The 20300-nt window shown below is 41.2% G+C and overlaps 1 protein-coding gene across 4 annotated transcripts in view; it reads left to right on the top strand.

The window, feature by feature from the left end:
* The window catches only part of FAM135B (family with sequence similarity 135 member B), a 364989-nt gene that overhangs the window by 121950 nt on the left and 222739 nt on the right, over positions 1-20300 (top strand). For all 4 annotated transcript variants that reach the window (XM_030794947.1, XM_012506834.2, XM_030794946.1 and 1 more), the window contains one exon: positions 4644-4739. In XM_030794947.1, coding sequence (XP_030650807.1) covers positions 4663-4739 — 77 coding nt within the window. In that variant the 5' untranslated portion in view covers positions 4644-4662. The remainder of the gene's footprint in view (positions 1-4643; positions 4740-20300) is intronic.

Raw genomic sequence — 20300 nt, 5'->3', positions numbered from 1 at the left:
TTATGTATGTTAATAGTTTTAATTATTGCAATACTCCAGGAAGTAGTTATTATTATTATCCTCACTTTACAAACAAGGAAAATGAGGCCCAGGAAGATAATAATGACTCCAAGGTCACCCAGGGCCATTGAGACCCAGGCGTCTGGTTCTGAAGCCTGTATGTATATTGCTTTAGAGATAGGCTGTTCTCTCCACTGTCCACAAGGAAGGCTAATCTGATGATGCCTGTGTTAATCTCTAGATATAGGCTTCAGGGGCCTTCTCATCCTGCCCCTCCCTCCATCCTCTTCTCTAGGCATGTTTGCCTAAAATGTGGTGCACCAGGGGCAAGCTGTCTGTACACAGGTGTAAGCTGAGGGTGTTGCTGCCTAAGTGAGGACCAGGCAGTAACTAGGGGCCCAGGGAGGTTACACAGTGAAGGGCAGTACCAAGGGCAGATGTGTCGACTTCAGGTGAGCCGAGGTTGAGATGACCTGCTGAGGTTACTCTCTTCACTTTCTGAACAGAAGAGATCTGCATTGATGACCCAGACTGAGGCATGGCAAAGGCCTCCTCATTCAGAAGCCAGCCTTCCCAGGGAGGCCGTACCTGAGTGCCAAAGACCCAGGTTCCCCCTCTTCCTGAGTCGTCATCACTGTCGTTGTGATTGTCACTGGATCACCCTTTCCCAGTCCCTGAGCATCATGAGGGCAAGGTCTGCTTGTAAGCTCCGTGTGCTTTAGAGTGCCAGAGTGCCTGGACACACAGCTTTCAGGAAGTGCAGGTTTGAAGGTGAGCTTTTCAGAGTCACACCAAATGCAGCAGAATGACTGAATTCACTAGAATGGTGGGTGGCACTGGTTGTAGTAGGAAGTTAGTGCAGAGAAGATGTCTGTGGTGTGTGTGCACATGGTGCCGGTGTATTTTGGGTTGGGTATGTTGTGTATATGGTACATGCTCATGTTGGGGGTGAGTGCTGGGTTTTCTGATGTTTCGTGGGAAGTTCTTGGAACAAATATTGAGGAAAACTGGTCTACCCAAGGTGTGATTGCTGATGTGCTGGGGATGGAGATCTGAATCATGTCCTGCCCTCCTCCTGAGCATGATGTATGCTGACACTTCTCACTGCACTCATCACGATGCATTCTCAGAACCTTGCACCTGAACTCAGTCCTACAGAGGCAGAGAACGGACTTTCCCGGACAGTCTTTTCAGCACCCAGTGTGTGCTGGGTATGTGTCATGGGCATCTTGTGTGTGTGATGAAGCTTTGTGTGTGTGTGTTTTATCAATGCATATTGTATGTATCTGTGTGTTTGTGTGTATGAGTGTGACGTGTGTGTTAGGTATGTGTCATGGGTCTATTGTGTGCATATGTCATAAATATGTTCCAACAATATGCCAGACACTATATTAAACACTTTGAATGCTGTCTCCCTACTGATCATGAAGACACTTTTATAGGGTGGGTACACTTGCTCTTGACCTCTTAGCAATGAGGGACAGAGAAGTTAAGGAATGGATCCAAGGTCATGCAGCTCACAAGAAACCAAGTTAACTCAGGTCTGGTTAATGCTAAAACCCTTGTCTTTAGGCCAGTGGTTCTCAAATTAGTGTTTGCACCTAAATTCCCTGGAAAACTTGTGAAAACACAGATCCCTGAACCTCACCTCTGGAGTTTCTGACTGAGTAGGTCTGGTGTGGGACTCAAGACTTTGTTTTCATAACAAAGTGTTGCTGATGCCACTGGTCTGAGGACCACACCTGAAAACCACCTCTCTGATAGCTTCCCAATAATCTTCAGATGGAAAGAGAAGGGGAGAAGGTTGGGACCAAGACAAATGGCTCTAGATTACTGACCACAAAGTGGACCAAGGATGTTACCAGCAAAATCAACAGAGAGTTTTAAAAGTATTTTACATGGGGCAGAGTGTGGTGGCTCATGCCTGTAATCCCAGCACTTTGGGAGGCCGAGGCTGGCGGATCACGAGGTCAGGAGATCAAGACCATCCTGGCTAACACAGTGAAACCCCATCTCTACTAAAAATATGAAAAATTAGCCGGGTGTGGTGGCAGGTGCCTGTAGTCCTAGCTACTCAGGAGGCTGAGGCGGAAGAATGGCATGAACCCGGGAGGCGGAGCTTGCAGTGAGCCGAGATGGAGCCACTGCACTCCAGCCTGGGTGACAGTGCGAGACTCTGTCTTAAAAACAAACAAACAAACAAAAAACAAAACTATTTTACATGGGAACTCATCTTCCTCACTGCATGATGGGTGTTTGGTTATAATGCCTAACATGCTATTTTAAAGGAAAAGGCAGCTTCCCCCCAAGAAGCTGTGTCTGTGTTTACAAGTTCCAGAACTCTGTCCCATTCGTCCTGAACAACAGCATGGTATGGTGCATCTTTCAAGGAGAAAAGAATATTCTGTGTGGTATTCTCCATGCATTAGATATTTTCTTCTAAATATTAACTCTACCCCAAAACATGGTCCCAGCCATTCTGCCAGTAAGTGCAGGAGATGGAAAATCCAGCCTCCTGGATAGGCACTCTTTGCCTGAACAGCACCACTGTCTGTGTGGCTCGGGGCCAATACTACCCATGCAGAGGGCTTTTGTGTGAAGTCACGCATGGAACCCCCATCACTGTGTAGTATATGGTACACACTGGCACTGTTGGGGTGCATTGTTCGTGCTCTCCCTTTGTCTCTCTTTCTAGATATTCTCCTCCTCAGTATCAGAGATCAGGAGGGGAACTGGGGATAATGGAAAGCTAACAACCCCAAGAAAGGAGTCAGATGGTTTTACCAGCTCTGAGTTTTTGGAGGATTCAGACTGAGTGGGGTGATGAGAAAATGAGGACAATGCAGCTGTTGACGTTTAATGTGATTATGAAGGGAAGCACAGAGTGGCTTCCATTTGCTTGCCCCTCCATCTGGCTTTGACTGGAAATGACTTGGGATTAAAATTGAGCCTCGGGTTCTGACCTTGACTGGCTCCGGTGTGTTGGGCAGGGCCAGGGTGCACCTCCATGGCTCTTCGTTGGGAAATGGGTTTTTGGCACATTTTGTGAGCTAGGCCTTTCCATGTTTGCCAGATTGAAATTCTGTCTTGCAGAATTTATAGAGGTTGGTTCTAAGGATTTTAATTTGGTATGCAGCCCTCTGAATCTCTAGAACTATTTCCCAGATGAAACATTTGCCTGAGCTGAGATGCAGTTAAGGCCCAGTTAATCCCTCTTGCTCTTATCTGTGGGATCTGGCCTAGCCTGACCCTGTTAACTGCAGTGAGGTTGCGCTCTGAACCACAAGAATGATCTGGTCCCTGAGGCATCTGGGGGCAGAAAGAGGGTCTTTGGAAGGAGACCCAAGTGTGAATCACCAGTTGCCAGGTGACAGAACCACGTGTTCCCTTCCTTTCCCCTCTCCTCCTTCTCTCTCATTTTCTCCCTTCCCAGAGGTCATACCAGGTCTTGAGATCCTGCTAGGTGCCAGGTATATTGCAAGTCATTACCTCTTATCCTATCAGGATTCTACTCAGTAGCTTGCATTATCCCTGTTATACGTGGTAGTAAACAGGCTTGGAGAATGGGAGGGTCTTACCAAAGGCCACACCACCAGCACATTGCAGAGTTAGAAAGTGGCTCCAGGTCGGAGCTTCTCTGGTCCTTTTTTCTTGCATGTAAAATGGGGCAAGAATAATACAAAATTCTTGTTGGAAAAAATCAGGCAACTTACGTGGAATACTTTATGCAACACCAAGAATGTAGTAGGTGCTCAATACAAGTAAGCTTCTTTCCCTTTCATCACATTCCTGATATCTAGATGCTTTCATATTCTCAGAAAACCCAGCCTGCTTTAAATGTACCTCTTGGTTTCTTTCTCATCCCAGACTTGGACTGTTTTAATGTTTTTTCCCTCCCATCTTTTCTGTTCAACCCTCTTGTTACTGACCCCCAGGTTGCTAATTGGAAAATTAGCAACTTGTCAAGTTGGGTTAGACATCTACCTGGCAGCAGCACCCACATGCTCTATGTTCCATGCTTGATATCGCTGCAGCCACCTTCAGTCTTTAGAGACCGCATTTATATTATCAATGATAAAATCATTTTAAATTATTATTATCAATGATAGCTACAACTTATTGTGTATTTACTACACAGATGACTGTGCAAAGTGCTCAATGTAGCATGTTTATTTTCTCTTCCCACCATCTATCAAAGTTATGTGCTATTATCAGTCCTCACGTTACAGATGAGAACACTGAAGATGAGAGAATTTAAGTGACTTGCTCAAGGTCACACAGCTGGAAAGTGGTAGAGCAGGGATTCTTGTGCCTTTGGCCATGAAGGATGTGCTCTCAGCCGGGATGTTGTGGTTTTCTCCATGATACTGACAGATAGGAAAGGGCAGGGGAGCAACTCAGCTTTGGAGTTAGGACACCTGGGTCTGCCTCTTGGCCCTTCTAGTTAGAAGCTGTGACAGTAGGCAAGTCATTTTGTCTCTCTGGGTCTTTTTCCATAAAAGGAACCCTGAGTGGTGACGTTCAGTGGGCACATGCTACTCCTGTTGGTCCTGTTGGTCAGACTGGTTTCCTGTTGTAAAAGCCAGGTTCTCTCTGACTGGCTGATGTGATCTCAAGCTGTTAATTTCTCTCTTGTTTTTCAGGTAATGAGCCAAAAAGATCATGTCTGAAATACAAGGAACGGTTGAGTTTTCGGTGGAGCTACATAAATTTTATAATGTGGATCTCTTTCAGAGAGGGTAAGTAGGCTTTACAATTTGTGTTTGTGTGTGTGTGTGAGTTTGTGTGTGTGTGTGTGTGTGTATGTTTGTTTCTTTCCGTGGAAGAAGGTGGAGGTGGGGAAGTCAGATTGTAGGAAATTTGGGACTAATGAAGAAAAGATTTTCATTGTGTTTTCTTGCCAAGTCAAAAATCCAAACCTTTATTGCATCTGAAAATAAACCACATATTGACAGAGACTAGAAAGTGCTAATTCATCTCCTCCCTCCTGCACTCCCTTCTACCTACTAGCTTCTTGGTGGCTCTTTCTAATAAATATGTCAATTTTAAAGGGAAGTGAATTGATGGAAAATGAAGCTTGCCTGTGTAGCTGTGGTAAAAAGGAGTCAGTATGTTCAATATTGATGCTGATGCAGGCCATTACTTCAAAACCACGCATTGTAACACTTGTGCCTAGATCTTTCAAAAACTGATAATGTTGGTATTTGCAAACATCAATTCATATAATTGAAGTATAATGCTTTCATCTTTTTGAGGATGCAGTCTGAATTTGGCATTTCACGTGCAGGTGATATCAATAAATCCTCACGATAGACTTACCTCCAAGGCTCATTGTAAGTAATCAAGATGTGAAATGGTTATATAAGAAACCAAACACAGAGGTGAACTACATGTCTTCATGATGGTTGCTACTACTTTTGACATGTTACTGACACACAAAAAGCAAAGTTAATAGAAATTGAATTAAGTCTCCAATTAACAGAGCAAATTAGTAAAAAACAAGGGGTATCTATCCATTTGCATAACAAACTTTTCTAAAACTTAATGGCTTAAAAACAACAACTTAGTTTAGCTCATGAGTAAGCAGTTTGGACTGGGCTCAGCTGGGTGGTTCTACTGAGTTAGATGTGGCTTGGATGTTCTCACTGGGCTCACTCACAGGTCTGGGGCTCCCAGCTGGGCTGTTGTGGTTCTCCGTGTGGCCTTTCATCCTCCAGCAGGCTTGGGCTATCAAGAGGGGAAACACACAAAATCTGTTGTTCAGTCTTGGAATTTGCATAAAGTTGTTTTTCTAATACATTCCACTGACCAAAGCAGGTCACAAGGCCAGTCTAGCTTCAAAATGAAGAAATAGATACCATCTCTAGATAGAAGACTAAGAATCCATGTACATTTTAATAATCTACCTCCAAGATTAGACTCCAGTTGTGAAAAGATAACCCTGAGTTTAATGCTTCAAGTGCCTCTTGTGTGCTATGGCCCCTACTTACTTAATGATGAAATTCAGTGAGGCTGAGTGGTTTTGGTGGGTGACCTGAACCCCAGGCAGTGAGAAGAATGGGAAATGGTTCTGAGACCAGCTTTCTGTTTCAGGGAAGGAGGCATATGAGGAGGGGTTCTGGGCAGCATTCACAGAGGCTGAGCTTTAATGAGGCAAAGCTCTGTGCATCCTTCTGGAAGTCCTGTTGCCATTGGTCCATCTCTCATTTGATCAGAAGTCACATTGTATATTGATAGGAGCCCTGGGCTTGGGGCTAGTACTCCTGAGTCCAGGCTGTGCTACTGCTTCGGGAGCTCCTTTGGCACCACTCCACTCTGCTTTTCAGGTTCACATTTACAAGAAAAGCAAGAAATTTTGATAATGTCAGGTTTCCATCATGATATTAGACATTTTTCTTATTTGTCTTTTCCTGACTTTTCATAACAAACCATAGAACTAAGCAGTATTATCTTCATTTACCAGATAGATAACTTGGGATTAGAGAAGTAGAACAGTACATAGCTTTAACATAGCAGAGTGAGGAGCTGAAGCTAAGCTTCTCTCATTCAAAATCATGTATTATTTTATATTATTTTATTATTTAAGGTGCAAAGTGGGCTTCATTCTCCCCAGGGTACACAAGACAGCCATCAGGATGTGGGAAGAAAGTATTAGAACGTCTATTTACAATTGCTTTGGTGAAAAAGAAAAAAAAATGGAAATCAAGCTTCACTAATAATTAGAATCCAGATTGATGTGGAGGACCTTGCTGTTTCTGTATGGCAGAATCCCATTCAGTAACTTAGGTCTCAAGAGCAAAGAGGGAGTTTGTAGCACAGACTGACATTGCAAAATACTGCAGTGTGCAACTGGCCAGTTACATACAGCTCTAAATTGATTTCTAGTTTTAACTTCACTAACCCTCATATCGTTGGTTATGAAGAGTTAGGAAAAGACAAATAGAAAAATGTCTAATACCATGATGAATCATGAATTGAAGATAATAATGGAAGCATACTAAATACCAGGAAATGCCAGAACCAACCACATTTATCCTACTTCTTACAAAAGCCTATTGATACACACAGTAAGAATTAAAGATGATAAGCTAATCTATCTAACAATAGGTAGATAGTGATTTAGTTATATTTTTAAAACTATTTGATATATAGACTTGTAAGCATAAATACTTATAACACACCTTATTCTAAATGGATATTGGGCCTTGAGATATTGACAGACACAAAATAATCACCATTAACAAAATATTTCAAAATAACACATCCAAAACAGGAATAGACCCTTGCTGAGTTGCAAAAAAGCTTGAAAAATGAGGAAAAAATCATCACCTATTCAGCAAGCCTAGGATACTCTTCCCTTTTTTCTAGATCAGTATGTTTTTGGGAAGTGTCTCGTTTATCCATGCTCACCACTAATGTCTAATATTGAATTAGGCTAAACTAAAACCAGAACTTGGAGCCACTGTAATGTTTTTCGGGAGACCAAAAATGTTACGTGATCAGCCAGGCATGGTGGCTCACGCCGGTAATCCCAGCACTTCGGAAGGCTGAGGCAGGTGGATCACTTGAGTTTGGGAGTTGGAGACCAGCCTGGCCAACATGGTGAAAGTCCATCTCTATCAAAAATACAAAAATCACCTGAGAGTGGTGGCGGGCACGTGTAATTTCAGCTACTTGGGAGGCTGAGGCAGGAGAATTGCTTGAACCAGGAGGTGGAGGTTGCAGTGAGCTGAGATTGTGCTACTGCACTCTAGCCTGGGTGACAGAGCGAGACTCCATCTCAGAAAAAAGCCCAAAATGTTATGTGATCTATTAATATATAAAATATCTATTTTTAAAACATGGATTATTATATCCTTCTCTCATCTTTAAAATACCTTTTTCTATATTTATAATGCATATTATATATGAGTATAATTGTACATGTATAGTATTTATAAATAAATATACATATATTGGGGTTTATACTCAAGAATGGTTTTACAGATAAACATGCAAATCATTAATAGTTGGAGACCACTCGCCCGGAAGATTAGGAATATTCTTACAAGCTTCTAGCTCTAAGGCTAGCATTTCATGGTTTCAAGGAAGGTGCGTATTTAGGCACATATTTCAGATGTGGATGAGGGCATAATCTTATGACTACATAAGCTTGAGGGTCACTTGATTGCAGTTACTTCTATGGACAGGTCTGGGCGTGGTTTTGGTGAAGTGAATTAGACCTCTCAGGTGGATGCACACTGTTTTGTAATGATGTCTAGCATCTCTAAGGTCTCATCAGCAACAAAACTTTGCAGTTGATAACCACCAGCCTCCTAGATCCTGCCTTCAGGCAGCTGTGGACAGACTGGGCATGATGCCAACCAGGATTCTGCATTTGCCAGGGGTGTTCCTGAGAGGCATGATCCCTGATGCTCAAGTGCTAAGTATTTTTCTCGTCTGAGTCCCACAGGAGCTGTGGGGCTTAAAATGTGCTTAAAATGAAGTGTAGTTACTTTATCCAGCAAGTGTTCCATGGAGAAAGCATGGCTGCAATCCAAGCCTGGTGGGCAAGGTGGGGCCCCAGGGTAGCTTCTGAAGAAAAGCAAATGGTCTTCTGATGTTAGTAAAGAGAAGAAATGTAGATTTTGGGGAAGTTGGTTCCTTTTCGGGGTGCGAGGATGTGTGATTAAATGTGTGCTCACAAGGTCTTTGGGATGGTAAAAATTAGAGTTGGGGATTGCAAGAGAGGGAGAGTACCCTTTCTCAGACTGAGCCTGACTGTGGTCTTCCAAGTTCCACGTCATTTATGTAGTTGATGAGAAATATCTCCTCCATCCAAATGTTGCAGCTCATTGTTACATAGCTGGCCAGAAAGAAACCTCCTCTCCAGTTTTTATAAGATGCTATGTTGGAAGCATAAAGATAAAGAAGAAAGAATATTGCCTGATAATTTGTCCTGATCAGGGAGTTCCTTGCTTCTAGCACATTTATATCCATGGGTGTTCGTTCCAGTCTGAGAATGCACACTGCCTCGTAATGATGTTTGCTTTGAGCAAACAGTCAGCATGCCTTCATCCAAAGTCTATATGGACTGACACAGATTCTCAAAGGGAAAACGTTTCCTCAGACCAGTCACCAAGAATCATAGGATGTCACCCCCACATTCAGCAGTAAGACTCATGCTGACAGAAAGGCAGGGGCAGGGAAGTACTGAGGACCTGGCTTTGGGGTCAGACCTTAATTTGAAGCCATGGTCTGCCATTTATGAGCTCTGAGGACTTGGAAACTTCCCCCAACCCAACATTGTATGGCCTATAAAATGGTGGTGACAAAGTCTGTCTTGTGGGGCAATCTGAAAGTTTACGGCATTAATTAATATATGCAGAGAAGGTAGTAGGGTACTTTGTATCTAGCAGATGCCAACTAAATTTTCACTACTACAAGTACAGCCTTGTCTTTAACCTGTCAATAACATTATTAATGGAGTTACTACCCAAAAAGGTTGCCGTGACCACCTTGCTTCCCTCTTTAAAACCCTCGCAGTTTCTTTTTGCTCTCACTCATCAGACAATTCTTGGCCCTCTTCCCCTCAGCATCTCTCTTGAAAATTCTATGCTATACAAGTTCCAGCTCAATATAACCTCCTCTCCAAACCATTTCTGTATATTGACATTTAGCTATTGTGTTCAGCCCAGATTTTTGGAATCCCTAGCTTTTCCATATTCCTAAGACACATGTGTACATGCTTTATTTGGTCATCTACTCATTCCCAAGGACACTAGTTGGCATATGCTATTGCTTTCGGCTCTAGAAACACTAAGATGAAAAGATAGATCCCCTGGCATTGAGGTGTTTACCAGCTAATGAGAGAGACTGACACATACATAGAAAATGACCATCAAGTAATTCTTGAAGTTATTTTTATGGGGTATGTATATCCCAATTAGATAACAATAATAAGTAATCCTACCATGTGTCATACCATTTATACATTATCCAATTTATCCTCAAAACGTCCCCAAGACTCTGTATAACTTCTGTGGCATGAAGAAACCAAGTCCCCAAGCTAAGTTTTTTGCCCAAGTACAGACAGCTAACAAATGAGAAGGCCAGAACGTCTGACTTCAAGCAGCATGCGCTATCCACCTTGCAACGTCTTCTTCACATCTTAGAAGGTGACTTGAGGTTATGGAAACAGCTATAAGTCATTCAGACCAAAGTCTCCTAAATTAAAGGGTCACTCAACCAATGGCTGTCAGTGAAGACTCGCATGTGCACCATAGTCCATGCACAATACTACTTGAGGAGATGATCAGATGAGTGGTCCCTACCATCACCAAATTGTGTAATGGTATTTGGTAAAAAAAAAAAATAAAATAAATAAAAAATGATATGGGGGTGGGGGATGGTGAGAGGGAGGTGGGGCTGGTTAATGGGTACAGAAGAAATTAGAATAAGTCCTACTATTTGACAGCACAACAGAGTGACTATAGTCAATAATAATTGTGCGTTTAAAAATAACTTAAAAGAGGGTAATTGGATTGTTTATAACACAAAGCACAAATACACTTGAGGAGATGAATACTGTCTTCTCCATGAGGTGATTACTATGCATTGCATGCCTGTATTAAAACATCTTATGTGCCCCATAAATATCTATACCTACTATGTACCCACAAAAATTAAAACTAAAATTTAAAATCAGGAAAAAAAGAAAATGGCCATCATATGCATGGTAGATGCTTGTCACTGAGACAGACTGGGGATACTATGAAGAAACAGAGAAGGAGGAATGCAGTCTCTAGGCAGAGTCGGAACAGATGTCTCAGAGTGAAATAACAGCAGAGCTGTCACTTTAAGGATGGATGTGGGTCAGCCCGACAAGGGACCTGGATATCAGAATGCCGAGCCCACCTGAAAGACCAAAGATGACAACTCATGGTCAAAGTGAAGAGTAAGCATGGGGGAGTGGGTGGAGGTGAGACGATTTATGAATTTATTTATTGCAGTATACTTTTTATTAGACTTGGAGATGTAGGGATGTGAGTGTCAACTGCCACAGACTTTCTAGACTGCAGAAGAGGAAACTGCAAAAAAGGAATGTTAGAGAGGTAATGTGTGGCTTTGCCTTCTTCTCTGTCAATGTGAGCTTCTTCAGAGTAAAGATCTGATCTTATTTGACTTTGCATTGCCAGTGCCCAGCATAGGGTCTGTGCATACTGGGAGAAAAATTTAGCTTATCTTTCATTGTATTGAACTTCCTGTTTCTTCTTTCAAAATTTATTCAATTACGGATAAGTCACATGAATCTTCATTAAATGATAGTAATAGAAGATGATTCCAAATTCCTAACGTTCTGTTTAAATCAGTGCTACTCAAATGGTGGTTCATGGACCAGCAGCATCCCCATCAGCTGGGAACACATTAGAAATGGAAATTCTTGGCTGGGCGAGGTGGCTCACACCTGTAATCCCAGCTTTGGGAGGCTGAGGAGTGTAGATTGCCTGAGGTCAGGAGTTCGAGACAAGTCTGGCCAACATGGTGAAACCCCGTCTCTACTAAAAATACAAAAAAATTAGCTGGACGTGGTGGCGTGCACCTGTAATCCCAGCTACTCGGGAGGCTGAGGCAGGGGAGTTGCTTGAACCAGGGAGGTAGAGGTTGCAGTGAACCAAGATTGTGCCACTGCACTCCTGCCTGGGCAACAGAGTGAGACTTCATCTCAAAAAACAAAAAAAACAAATGGAAATTCTTAGCCCTGGTCTCAGACCTACTGAGTCAGAATCTCTGGTTGAGGGGCTTAGGAGACCGTGTTTTAATATGTTCCCTGGATGACTCTGGTTGAAGAGCACTGCTGAAAGAGTTCCTGTGAAAATCTCAACCTTCATTGTGTACTAGAAGTTCCTGGAAAACTGAAATTTTTATCCTCCAGACCAATTAAGTAAAAAAATCTTCACAGTGGGACCGATGTGTCAGCACTTGCTAAAGTTCCTGAGGTAATTCCAAGGTTGGAAATGACGGGATTAAGGCTAAGTGAAGATTACACAGGCCAAGTAATCTCAGCCTCTCTTTGCTAGCCTCTTTATTATAAAGAAAATGAGACCCTGACTTCTACTTTCATAACCGGATTGCGAAGCCTCCTCTTCCTCAGTAGGACACTGGATCTTAACTCTGTTTATGCATTCTTCTGCTGTGGAAATTCCGGAGACTTTGTGTTAGCTTTCCCGCATGGTGCTAGTGGTGAGAAAGCAGGAGGAATGGTCTTATTTTCATATGCAATACTTTTCCCCCAAGGAAATTCTTTCTAAATGAACAATTAATTATGAAACTCATTACATAGATATTTGTTAATCATCAGTATATCCATAACTCATTTGTATCTATTTACGAGAGCATGAACCTGCATTTCTAATATTGTTAGCTGAAATGGAGCTAACATTTGTCCTTGACAATGAATTCAAATTTAGTTTTAAATATTAATTCAGACAAAACTCTAAATCAAACCGATTTTCTTTCCGAGTAAGATTTTTCATTGTTTGTTGTTTAGATTCATCCCCTGTCTTTCTTCCTCCCCTTCTTTACAATATGATTTAGGAGATTTTCTCCCCAGTGGCTTTAGACGATTTTACTGAAAAATTCTGTTCTCATCCGCAGAACAGTCTCACAAAAAGAACTTATAATCACTATTATCAGAGCTGATGTAAAAGTGTGAAGGCTCACAGAAATGTTAGGATTGAAATCTCCTTTGAACACACTCACCTACCTTTTCTCTACCAAAGTGGAAATGGTTGAGTTGAAAGTCAAGTGCTTCCTGAAAGAAAATGTCATCTTGTGTTTCTACCTGATATTTCCCATCACTGCCTAATGCCCAGCGACATCCAGCTCCCCTGTGAAATTAGCTAACTAGCCCTGATGTGCCTTAATAGACTCAGAAATGCAATTATCTTTGCTTGCCAGTGATTAATTGATTTTTCTGGTTCTGTCAGAAACAATCTTTTTTTCCCACTTCTCTAATTAAAATATGTTGAGATCCTTTTCATTCATTCCCACACTTTTGAAAGTGAGTGGGAATTATAAATATTTGGGAGCCGCATTGAGTGTTCAGTTTTGCTGGACTAAGAAGCAACCATTAGAGAGCTGGGCAGTCAGCTCGCAGGTGAACCTTCAAGTTTAGCGTTACAACGGCTTTGACAATGATGCATTTATGAAGGTAGAGTGTCCACCATGATGAATGGTAGGTGGGTATGATTTGGACACACCGCAGAAGCAATAGATTTAATGCATCATCCCAGTCCTGTGACTTTTCGGTTGTTCAAGCCAATCCATTCCTTTTATTTTTGTTAAAGCCAGTTTGATGTAGGATATTGATCACTTACAGTGAGTGTTTCATCTAGCACAAAGGGGCAGGTAGCCTTGTTCATCTCTGAGTCTTTTTTTCTCTAAAATTCCACAATTATTATTTTAACAACAATTTTATATCCCCCCTTTCATACAATGACATTATTATTATTATTCCTATGACGAGTGAATAGACTTCAGTTACCCAAGTGCTTATGTAGATGAACATTCTGGATTATTTTTTGGACAAATCCACATTCCTGTTAATGATTGCCCTGTCCTATTTTTTTTTCTCAATTTACCTTTTAATTTGTGACTTCATGAGCCTGCTGCTTTGAGCCTTTTATCCTCTTAACCCCTGGCTGAGGACAGATTCAGCAGGTATATAAAGAAAAGCTCTTTCCAGGGGACCGGATATTGACCTGCTGAGATTTAAAATGCCTCTGGTGAGCTCAGAGCCACCCACAGGGCGCAAATACTTCCTGGTGGAATCAAAGGCAGAGCAGAATGCCACTGGGCAGTGTGGTCCTTTCTAGTTTTGTGCTGTAAAAGAACTCTGTACTCTAAAGGTACTTGACGTTTCTCACTGAGGTCTCTTAAGTAGAGTAAAAGGTCATGTGGCCATGAGGTAGGATAATAGAAAATCAGAGACATTTAGGGAGACACATATCCTGTTTCTAATTTCATTTATTCTATTGTTAGCAGGGTACCCATGGGCAAGTTATTAAAATTCTTTAATCTCACTTTCTTCATTTGTTTTGCAGAATCTATTAAATGTCCATGAGGTGATATTTGTAAAGCACCTAGTAAAATAGAGGCCCAGGTTTTACAGTACTAGCCAAGAGGACCTAAGCCCTCTATGGACTACTCCATTGATTGTAATTGAGACTCTGAACCAAACTTCCTCAGCTGGTTAGTGCCAGGGCTAGAACAGACTTGATCTGGTCAAGCTCTGAATGTATGTTCCTCTCTACATTTTATGCAGGTACTTTACACTTATTACAGCTAATTCCTCAGGAAGGGGTCTTCTTGCCACTTAAAAACTTAATTGATATGGTTTGGCTGTGTCCCCACCCAAATCTCATCTTGAATTGTAGCCCCCATAATCACTGTGTGTTGTAGGAGGAACCTGGTGGGAGGTAATTGAATCATGGGGGCGGATTTTTCTCGGGCTTTTCTCGTGATAGTGAATAAGTTTCAAGAGAACTGATGGTTTTAAAAAAGGTAGTTCCCCTACACATTCTCTCTTGCCTGCTGCCAGGTAAGATGTACCTTTGTTCCTTCTTCACCTTCTGCCATGATTGTAAGTCCTCGCCACCCATGTGTAGCTGTGAGTTCATTAAACCTCTTTTTTAAAAAAATAAATAAATAAATAAATTACCCAGTCTTGGGTATTTCTTCATAGCAGTATGAAAATGGGTTAATATACTAATGGATGTCATGTTTATTCCTATCGGCTTCAATAGGAGAAATCACATTTTCTCTTTTTTACTTCACATTTGAGATCTACAAAGTGAAAATGCCACATTTTAAAGAAATAATAGCTTTAGGGACACTAGGGAAATATAGTCAATAAAATATACTAAACTCTAGAAGGTTTTTCTTTCCTAGAAGTTTTTTGAGTAGATCTTGGGCCAAAGGAGGTATAAGAGAGTGGGATCCTTCACTGCTCTTGTTTTTTTTTTTTTTTTCCACGAGTTGTCAAATATTGCTCAAAAGCAGTTTTAAATGTATTCCTTCAGATATCTTCATTTTAAACTTTCAGTTGCACACGTATATATATGTGTGTATGTTTATAGTTCTGATTACATAAATATGCATACTGTGGAAATAAGAAAAAGTACAAAGAAAAATGTCATCATATTCTTTCACTAGGCACAAACTATTTTATATTCACATGTATTTTCCTTCACAGAAATGTAGTGTGTAAGTTACTCTCTGTTTTTCTCACTTTCCAAGTTATACACATTTTCAATAACCCTACATATTTTTACAACATATAACTACACAGAATTCCGTCATGTGATTCTATTATAATTTATTTAACCAATGCTGTATTTTTGGGCATTTCACTTGTTTTATAGTTTTAGTTTTAATATTAAAATACATTTAAGAGCATTTTAGAAATGGGGGAAAAACATGTTGCTATGCAACAGTAGCACAAATTTTCATAATTTCATTATTTAAAATTGTCATTTTTTTTCTTTATTAGAAAACTATTCTCTATTGGTAATATAAATAATATGCTCTAAAAATGAATACATCTTGCTGCTTGTCTTGCTTTGTAGTCCAGGTTAATGTTCATGAAGATTCATACTCTGTTTGATCAAACTCTTCTATCATTGAACAAGGTGAGGGAGGAAATGATCTTTGACTTAACTGTCCTCATATACTCCCAAATCTTTTCTGCTCCACCCCTTCTAAAACCTCTGCAAAAGACATTTCACAAAGCTTAGAGGAACTAAACATAGATTAAGAAACTTCATGGTATTAGGTAATGGATCTGCACTTTTTAAGAGAGAGAAGTTTTCATAAACAGAAGAAGTCTACAAATCTTCCATTCAGCTGATGTAAGGGTTTCCATGGCTCCACAGACTCCAGCCATTGACACTCAGGTAGCTGAGTTACTATTTAGAAACTTTTGGAAAAACAGAAGACACCATTGGAAGGCTGTTCTGATGTTCTTCCTCGAAGTAGGCAGATCTTTGCTTTCACCATCATACTTTGTGTTTTCAGAACAAGTAAAATCTGGTGTTTTATTTGAAAAAAATCACTTCACCATCATTGGGTGAAACTGTCTTTTATGTCTCAACCCAATGGAGTTAACCAGAATTCTTTGGAGAAGAAAAATTTTAAAACTCTGTATTATTACAGATAACCTCATGTAATTCTCACAATTCTACAAGGAATATTGTAGTATCCCTAAATCATAGAGGAAGCAGAGGCTCACATGGGTTCAATATCTGCCCTGGTTTTGAACATTCTGCAAGTGGCCACTTGAAAGAATTCATTCTTGGATGCTTAGACTCTAGCATTCACATACTCTATGTTTTCTCTCGCTCTCTGGCTCTCTTTTTCTTTCTCTCTCTCTTTCCCTTTCTGTCTCTACCCCTCAACACACCATTTTAGTCCTTTTGTGCTGCTATAACAAAATGCCTGAAACTGGGTAATTTGCAAATGGCATACACTTATGTTCTCACAGTTCTGGAGACTGGGAAGTCCAAGATCAAGATACCAGCATTTGATGCCTGGTGAGGGCCCTTGTGCTGTATCCTTACATGATAGAAGGGGCAAATGCTGCCTTGTCACATGGTGGAAAGTGGAAGGGAGAAAAAGCTTAAGCTAGTTCCCTCCAGGCCTTTTATAAGTCACTAATCCACTCATGAGGACAAAGCCCTAATTACTTAATCACATTCCAAAGGGCCTCACCTCTCAACACCCTTAGGAGGGCATTTGGTTTTAACATACAGTTTAGAGGGGACACATTCATACCATAGTGCCACAGTGCATATTTTGTTTTATTTGGCTCAGACAAGGGCATTCAAATGTTGTGATGTCTTTCTCCCCCTATTTCTTAAATGCTATGCACTGCTGCAAACAGTGAAATTATAGAGCGGTACTCTCAGGAGGAAATTATACTCAGACTTCCCTTTCTCGCTGCTTGGCACCTGCCAGGGTCTCTTCCTTGAATAACGAGAAGATAATGTGGGTTTTGAGAACTGAATCCTTCCAGCCAATGACTGACAGACGTCAGAGATACTTTCTTAATCAAATGTACTCACATTTCCTTAATAAAAGTTTATTCTCCAAATAGAGTCCTCAGAAGTGATCATGGTCCCCTTTTTCTCCTTCCTTAAAAGACAGTGAATGATTTTTTGTCCTTGCGATAGTTTGCTGAGAATGATGGTTTCCAGCTTCATCCATGTCCCTACAAAGGACATGAACTCATCATTTTTTATGGCTGCATAGTATTCCATGGTGTATATGTGCCACATTTTCTTAATCCAGTCTATCATTGTTAGACATTTGGGTTGGCTTCAAGTCTTTGCTATTGTAAGTAGTGCCACAATAAACATACGTGTGCATGTGTCTTTATAGCAGCATGATTTATAATCCTTTGGGTATATACCCAGTAATGGGATGGCTGGGTCAAATGGTATTTCTAGTTCTAGATCCCTGAGGAATCGCCACACTGACTTCCACAATGGTTGAACTAGTTTACAGTCCCACCAACAGTGTAAAAGTGTTCCTATTTCTCCGTGGGAATTGAACAATGAGAACACTTGGACACAGGAAGGGGAACATCTCACACCGGGGCCTGTTGTGGGGTGGGAGGAGAGGGGAGGGATAGCATTAGGAGATATACCTAATGTAAATGACGAGTTAATGGATGCAGCACACCAACATGACACATGTATACATATGTAAGTAACCTGCACGTTGTGCACATGTACCCTAGAACTTAAATTATAATATATATATATTTTTTTTTTTAAAAAAGAGGGTGAATGAGAAAAGAGTCCCCTTTGGCTCACTCACTTCTCGCTGATGTTTTCCTCCTCAAAAGGGAATGTGCAATGTTCCTCCCATGGCATTTTCATACAAATCCCCCCCTTGAAAGATAAACCTTAGGGTCATTTTCCTCCATTTATTGATTTACAGACTGTCATCAATTTTCTCATTTAGGAGACCTTGAGCTCTTGCTCTTGTTGGCTCTATCCTAAGAATTCTGGGCAGAGCAATGAGAAAGACACAGTTGTGAACTCAAGTTGCTCCTGATGTAGTGTAAGAGAGACAGGTGGAAGTCAAGAAAGTGCTGTCAGAAATGGAAGTTAAACATGGACAAGATGTTGATGGAGGACAGAGAACTCCCAAAACACCCACCCAGAAGGTATCAGGATGGGTTACTTGGAAGAGGGGGCATTCACAAGCCAAATAAAGGCTGGAAGTGGGTCTCAGGCATTGAGAAGGTATGCACAAAGGTACAGAAATGGAAAAGGGCATGTCATCTCCTGGGTAGTGCTAGGGTTTTCAAGAGTACTGCATACAAGTGTTTTGTTTTGTTTTTGATAGAGTGGGAGGGATGGGGCTAGCCAGATTCCAGGGAGATTGATCATGAAGGGAGTGTGTGTCCCCTTCTGGAGCTGGGATTGCATCTGTAGATAAAGGAAGACTATGAAAGAATTTGAGTAAGGGAGTTGCTTGATTGTGTGTGTAACAGAAATGACACATTAGAATCAAAGACTACGACAGCTAGGGTGGGGAGAAATTATTAAAGAGGCGAAGGTAGCTCAGAAGGAGAATAATCGAGGACTGCTGAGGTAATGGAATGAAAATAATTGGTGTTTTTGCATTGTGTTGAGGGGAAGGGAAAAGTTTCAGTGATGGTAAGAGGTTCCCTTGGGTGAATTAGTCAATAAAGCTGAAGGAGAAGAGGATCAAGCAGCAAGAGGAGTTGATGTGAGTTCATAGGTCTAAAGGCAATGGGGTATCTGAGCGCAGAGGCCAGGTGAGAATCTGGGCTGGGATTCATCAGTTCATAGCTGTAATTGAGCTTGGCTAAAATCACTCAGTGACTGTACAACACTAGCACAGGTGTGTGGGCTCAGAGTGTACCAGGAATTTTTACTGTATCAACTCACTTGATGCTATCGATAGACCTATGAGATAGGATTATTTCACAGATAAGTACACTGAGGCCCAAGGTCACTTGGCCACCCTATGACAGTCAGGGTTTGGATTCATAGCTGTTTCTCCAGAGCCAGTATTATGAAGTCTGAATTTTATTTTGTTGGTAAGACCAGACTCTAAAGAGAAAATTCACAATTTAAGTATATTTGAAGGTGAAGAAACTTGCAAAAGAGTCTCAGCTAGAGCTGTTGGAGAGATGCAAGGAAAATCAGGGCAAAGAATTCAGAGAATCAAAGAAATGTGAGAGCCAGAAGGCGGGAGCATCCCAAGGCTAAATGTTGCAGAGGAATCAAGGGTATAAGGACCAAAACGGATCCTGATGTCGGCTCAGGAGTCAAGAATAGCCTTTGCCAAAATAATTTGTCTATATGATGAGAGCAGCAGCCAGAGAGCCTTGTGTGCAAATATGGATGAGAACTGATCCTGAGAGGAAAATCCCACCATGCGCTTGGGGGAGCTGACATATAAACCAGGTTTAACTACTCAATATGGTCGGAGACAGAGAAGGCTTCCTAGAGGAGGTAGAAAAGCATGCGTAGGAGTTTGGACTTTCTCTCCTAGGAATGGTACAGAAGGTGAGAGTGTGGAATGTTTCAAGTAGGGGAGTGATGTGATCAGATATGGGTCAGAACATCATTTGGCTGAAGTGTGAAGAGCAGATTGTAGGAGGGAGAGGCATTGCCTGCCTAGAACATAGTTGGCACTCACATGTTTTAATTCACATTTATTGGATGAGGTGTCTTATGTTAGCTGGATATTGATGAAGGAGACATGTACTGAGCCGTGTGACAAAGTCCCTACTGCACTCCAAATCCTATTGATGAGTAGTTTCTGAGATGTTGGGGCTAGGTTTATATAAAACTTAAGTCTCACTACTGATTGCTCTCTTCCCGTGAATTAGGGAGCTATAGAACCATAAGAAACAGTAATGGAATGGAACCAACGTGCTTAATTTATAGCTGGGAACATTCCCAATACCCTCCTAGTGGGGGGCATTGGGGAAAACAGATTGAACAATAAGTGTAAGACATAGGCACGGATGCCAAAATGGGATTTCTTTCTGTCTCTCTCCACCCTAACTGAGATAAATCTTTAGACTCAAGTGTTTAGAGACAGAAGGCCAGGGAGAGTGAAAGGAGAGAAGATGAATGGATGCCTGGCTCCCAGGAGAAGCCCAAGGTCCATTAGCCAAGTTGTATTTACTGAATACAAGGGAAAAACAGCAGCTAGTCATAAGACTGTGCATGGTTCTTGATATTTTTTGTTTATTTATAATATTTACAAGGTGA

The sequence above is a fragment of the Nomascus leucogenys genome, chromosome 16 (genome assembly GCF_006542625.1).
Source record: "Nomascus leucogenys isolate Asia chromosome 16, Asia_NLE_v1, whole genome shotgun sequence".
Taxonomy (NCBI): Eukaryota; Metazoa; Chordata; class Mammalia; order Primates; family Hylobatidae; genus Nomascus; species Nomascus leucogenys.
Note: the sequence above shows the minus strand (reverse complement) of the source record. Positions and strands in the feature narration are given on the sequence as shown.